The following is a 5,192-nucleotide window of genomic DNA, read 5'->3' as shown; positions in this document are numbered from 1 at the left end:
CTCAAAATCCTTAACTTAATAACCTCTGCAACATCCCTTTTGCCACATAAGGTAATATATTCACAGGTTCTGGGGATTAGGATGTGGATATCTCAGGGCTGGGGGCCTTATTCTCTCTGCCTCAGAAAGTGAGACCTAGAAGCAAAGAGGTATGTTCTTTCTACTTTAATGTTTGAAACTGAGGAACCTCAGGCATTTAGCTGATGATGTACATGTCTCTCTCTCTCTCACCTAACTCTGAATGGCTGGGATTAAAGGGAAAGCATAAAGATGAGAAAGGACCAGGAAATGAGACAAAAACAGGAGTATATAAATAAGAGGTATGTCCAGAATTTTCCGGCTGGTCTACATTTCACACTATTATCACTACCCACCCCAATTTTTGTTCCTCAGTAGTAACAGCTGACATGTATTGAGGGCTTACGCTGGGCCAGGCACTGCTCTATTCCACACTTCAATGGACGACCTCATTTAACCCCTACAACAACTCTAATAGTAGGTATTATCTTCCTCCTTTGACATAGGAAGAAAGATTCTGAATGCCCAAGGCCTGTGTGACTTCCAAGCCAGCGCTGCAAAGCAGGCATTATATTGTCTGTACGCACTAGTTTACTAGCTTTGTAAAAAAGATCCTTGTAGAAGGGAGGAACAAGGGTAACTAGAGCAGACTTTGCTGCTTCATAATGTCACTGAAGGCCAGTCCCGGGTTCTCACCTCCAGTTTCTTCCATAAGAGGACGTGCAAGAGAAATCAGAAGACAGGCAGAGGCGAAGGAGGAGGGTGGACGAGGTGAGCTGCAGCAGGGATCCAAGGACCATTTTCACCCATTGGATGAAGAGGGATGGCATTGAACCTTTCCAAGTGCGTAGAATGAAACCCTACCTCCCTCTACTGAAATCTAGAACCAAGGGGGCTTCAGGATCTGCTGTTGGCTAGAGACAGGGCTGCACACATACCTGCACAGGTGGGCTCCGTGCCAGACCAAGCCAAGTTGGACTGACATACTCGAGCAGGGCTACCCTGTAGCTCGTAGCCACCGATGCAGGAGAACTCACAAGTGGCTCCGTAATTATCACCGTCGCTGGAGCACTTCATGTAACCGTTCTCCGGAGCGTTGAGTTTGCCGCAGCGTCTAACTATAGGGACACAAGCCCAGAGGGGTCTCAGTGCTGAGCCTCCTCCCCCCCACAGAGTCACCAGGAAAGGTGAGGGCTCAGAGGTACCAGCTTTGTAATCAGGCTTCTATATCAGCCTGTGAAGTGAGTACGGAGGCAGGGATGGCTATCTGGCCAGCAGGTGGGCCTTGGAATGGTCACTATTCATACCAATGAGACCACTGAGATCAACTGGTTTAGCCCCCTGTGTTTTAGATGAGGCGGCTGAACCCAGAAGAGTAAAGATGGTTAGTAATTAGCTGCCCAAACCATGAGGTATAAAGTAAATCTTTCAAAACATTTTTTTCAGGCAGACCAAAGTTCTGGAACACCAAGAACATGGTCTGGTGGCCCAAGCGAGGGGGCTCCTAGCCTCCTTTATGGAAGAACTTGGAGGCTTTAGATGGTCACCTAAGCCCAGGGATGGAAAAGTTATCAAATAATAGTCTTCTAGGACAGCCAGGTGTGGGCTCATGTGAGACTAGTTTACTGCTGCCTTGGACTCCTGAAATAATCTGCCAACACTGACCTCATCTGGATTTGTGGTGTGAAATTCAGGCATTAAGATGGCACACTTCCCCTAGCCTCATCAGAGGTTAATCCAAAGAAGGGAGTACCCCTACGGCAGTGCGCACTCACAGAGGTTCCTGCTTGAGAGCCTGCCTCCTTTTGCTCTTGTAAAGAGGGGAAAAAGCCATTAAGCAGTATTCTTACCTCTTACTTTAACTCGAAATTTGCAAACGCCCTTGTTCTCAGCTCTGTCATAGACTGTGTACTGGATCTTGTGGTCTCCTTCTGGAAAATTTGAGCCTGGGGGGAGGCCTTTTAGAATAACACTTCAAGGAGGAAAAAAAACAGAAACACCAAAGATGATCATTATGGGACTAACAACAATTAGGCAATTGTGGGCCTAATGATCAAAGACCATTGTTATGGGCATTTATTGAGCACCCGCTCTGCACAGGACGCAGTGATACACAGGGGCAACCATTAAGCCAGTTTGACTAGAACAAAGATTTCTTGAAGAATAGAATTTCCTGACCTTTACTCTGTCTTGGAAGAGCAGTTTGAGACCAGAAATGCAAGTCCCCAGTTCCTGGGGAGTTTACATTCATTTTTCTCGCTGGAAGGTAGAACAGAGGGTGGAGGAGGCTGAGAACTTGGGACCCAAGTCTTCCTCCCATTCCACCTTTGTTCCAGAGGGGACCTGAATTGGCTCACTGTTGGGAGGATGAGGCAATTTTCTGTAAGGAAAATCACTAGAGAATATAGTCCAAGCAGTCATTGGCAATTTGGGCCCGCAGAGGGTGCTAGAACTTTCTCTGCTTTTCCTATCTGGGCCCAATCCCTGATTATGTCAACTTTGACTTATTTTTTCATCCCAATGCCTAAAGTTTCTCCTTAGGGGGTTGGGACATGTATATGTGACATCAAATAAATAATTTTCTTAATGAAGTTTGAACTTTATCTTTGAGGAGTTACAAGGAGGAACACAATTAGTAATATTATCTAGATGGTACACTGGGAGAAAATCATCGGGACAGGAACAAAATGTCCTGCTAACGGTGAGACTCAACCCCTTCCTAGTAGATGTTCTGTTATTGCTAATAATTGCTTTAAAATGTTTTCTCTTGCATAGCCTGGGTTTGATAGGATTCTAGACAGTCTTTCCCTGCTACATGACTCACCAGGAGGTAAGTCAAAGGTATCCTTTGTCCATAGATGGAAACTCAGTGGGGAGGTCTAACAGGGGCATGAACTTTAAGGCATGGATGTGAATGTGCTGACATGAAGTAGTGGCCTTCAGGGAACGTGGAGGCCAACCAAAGAGCCGCAAGGGTACAGGCCCAGATGCTGGATTAGAACGACATGCAGCTAAACTTCAGCAATGGGAACCACACGTTTTTAAAAACATTTTGGATGTATGTCAAACTATTAATGCACTTGGTCCGGAGAATGGGGTTGGGATGGGGAAGAAGGCAGAAGACATTTTCTCTTATTTTATAAGCTTATTCTGTAAACGTTTAATGTGGTCACAGTTTTAAAAAATAAATTAAAAATCCAAAGTTTTGAAAGAAGCAGGTGCCAAAAAAAAAAAGGAGTGGAAAGTTCTGCACTAAACCATACTCACAGAGCACAAGGGGGACAGCATCTGGCTCCACATGGGAGACACAGAGGCCACCCAGGGAGGTGACAGCTTAGTAAGGCCTGGAGGCATGAGTAGGAGCCCTGTGGGCAGGCAATGGGGGTGATCCTATCCCTGAATGAACCAGCTGGCTTCCTCTTCCTGTCCCTCTTCTTCCCACCACCTCTTCCTACTTCCCTTCTTTCCTTCAACAAATATTTGCTGAGTACCAACTATGTGCTAGGCATGGTTCTGGGCATTAGGGATGTGGCGGTAAACATACTGCAGTGGAGACAGGCAATAAACAAATACATAAGTCAAATACACAGTAAGTCAGATGGTGAAGACGACTGTGGAGAAAAATGAAGCATGAACGAGGATTAGCTGAAAGAGTGCGGTCCTGAGTCTGAACGCAGAAACAGACCAGCATAGACACACTGCCCCTCTCTAGGTAGTAAATGTCTCACATAAAAGAGGTAACATCATGCCAGCTGCCAAGCTGCACTTACTCAGTTAGAATGCCATCTGCTGTGTCTCTTCCCTCGGGGGTCTCCCAGGACACCCGGACTGTCAGCTTATTGGGTTCAGCAACGCGTTCCTTCACACTTGGGCACTTGATTCTAGGTGGTTCCATATCTGGAAATATAACCAGAGTATTCTCACCATCATCAAGAAATATCTTATCAACTTGGGATTCAACATCCTGCGTTTGACATGCCAGAAGCTCTAGGTGGTTCCCCATTTTTGAAGGGTTTGTTCACCCCTCTGTTTTTCTCTTCCTTCCCTTCATCTTGCCCCTTCTCTCCTGCTGAGTTTTGAAGATTGAGCACTCACATGAGCATGGCTAAACCTGCAATTACCTGGCCTTGCTAGGTGTCTTGTGGCGTAATTTATTAGCTACACCAACTTCCTCCCCATGTTTCCAAACTCTGCCTACTGACTTGGCAATATGGCAGTTACCCAGCTAGAAGTCACTCAGTTATAGCGAGTCCCTCCTGCTTTACAGACAGCATCACAGAACACTAGAGAAAGGTACCTGAGCTGTCACCTAGTTCCATTCACTACAAAGCAACGAATCTTTAGTGAGTGCCTGCCTTACTCAAGGCATCATTCCAACTGCTGGGTTTGGGGGTACACAAAGGCAAGAGAATCATGTGCTCCTCAAAGAGCTTATAGTCTATTAGGGAGATTATGTTGCCACATATGAATTATGACGCAAGGTAGAAAATGGCACTGCTCCAGGTGAGGTACAAGTAAATGTTATGGAGGCTTAAAGGAGCCACCCAACACTCATTTTACAAATGTGGAAACTGAGGCTCAAAGAGGTTAAGTGATTTATTTAAGGCCATGTAGATAGTGATAGTGTGAATTATAACCCAAGCAGAGCACTTACCCCTGGAACAAGCTCTCCCTCCTCTGGCTCTGCCTGTTCCCAATATAGTCCTCAGTATCTTAAAACAAACGCTGGTCTGTCTGGGTCCACTCTCCCCTCCAACTGCCATTGGACCACATCTATGGTTTTGTGTTTGGGGACAACAGTTTTTCCTTGGCTCTGGCCTTCCAAAGGCCTCCCAAATTTCCCCAGGTAGTTTCTCTACGTGGTAACAGAATTTCTGCCCTCTCGCTATTAAGATGGGTCAATAAGCAAAGCTAGATATAAATGAGATGTCAATTCCTCCCTGGGTTGGATTTCATCTTATTATAGTAAAGTGAAATCACAAGCAGGGGGAGTTCAAACGTTTGCAAATTCCACCTGATGATTCTGAACAGAGTGAGAATGTATTTAAAGAAGGCACAGCAAATTAACAACTTAGATTTGCATCGCTTTACATATCAACTGATAGTTATTAAGTGCTGCTACAAACTGAATGAAAATGAAACGTCATTTGATTCTGAATCACAAACATCTTTGA

The 5,192-nt window shown here is 45.3% G+C and overlaps 1 protein-coding gene across 1 annotated transcript in view; it reads right to left on the bottom strand.

The window, feature by feature from the left end:
- SRPX (sushi repeat containing protein X-linked) overlaps nt 1-5,192 on the bottom strand; it is a gene marked incomplete at its 5' end in the record, with an annotated part of 18,611 nt that overhangs the window by 3,403 nt on the left and 10,016 nt on the right. Inside the window, 3 exons of the mRNA XM_046649097.1 lie at nt 957-1,136; nt 1,869-1,990; nt 3,789-3,915. Coding sequence (XP_046505053.1) covers nt 957-1,136; nt 1,869-1,990; nt 3,789-3,915 — 429 coding nt within the window. The remainder of the gene's footprint in view (nt 1-956; nt 1,137-1,868; nt 1,991-3,788; nt 3,916-5,192) is intronic.

The sequence above is a fragment of the Equus quagga genome, unplaced genomic scaffold (genome assembly GCF_021613505.1).
Source record: "Equus quagga isolate Etosha38 unplaced genomic scaffold, UCLA_HA_Equagga_1.0 HiC_scaffold_273_RagTag, whole genome shotgun sequence".
NCBI classification, from domain to species: Eukaryota; Metazoa; Chordata; class Mammalia; order Perissodactyla; family Equidae; genus Equus; species Equus quagga.
The sequence above is the reverse complement of the archived record's forward strand: the minus strand, read 5'-3'. Positions and strand labels throughout refer to the sequence as shown.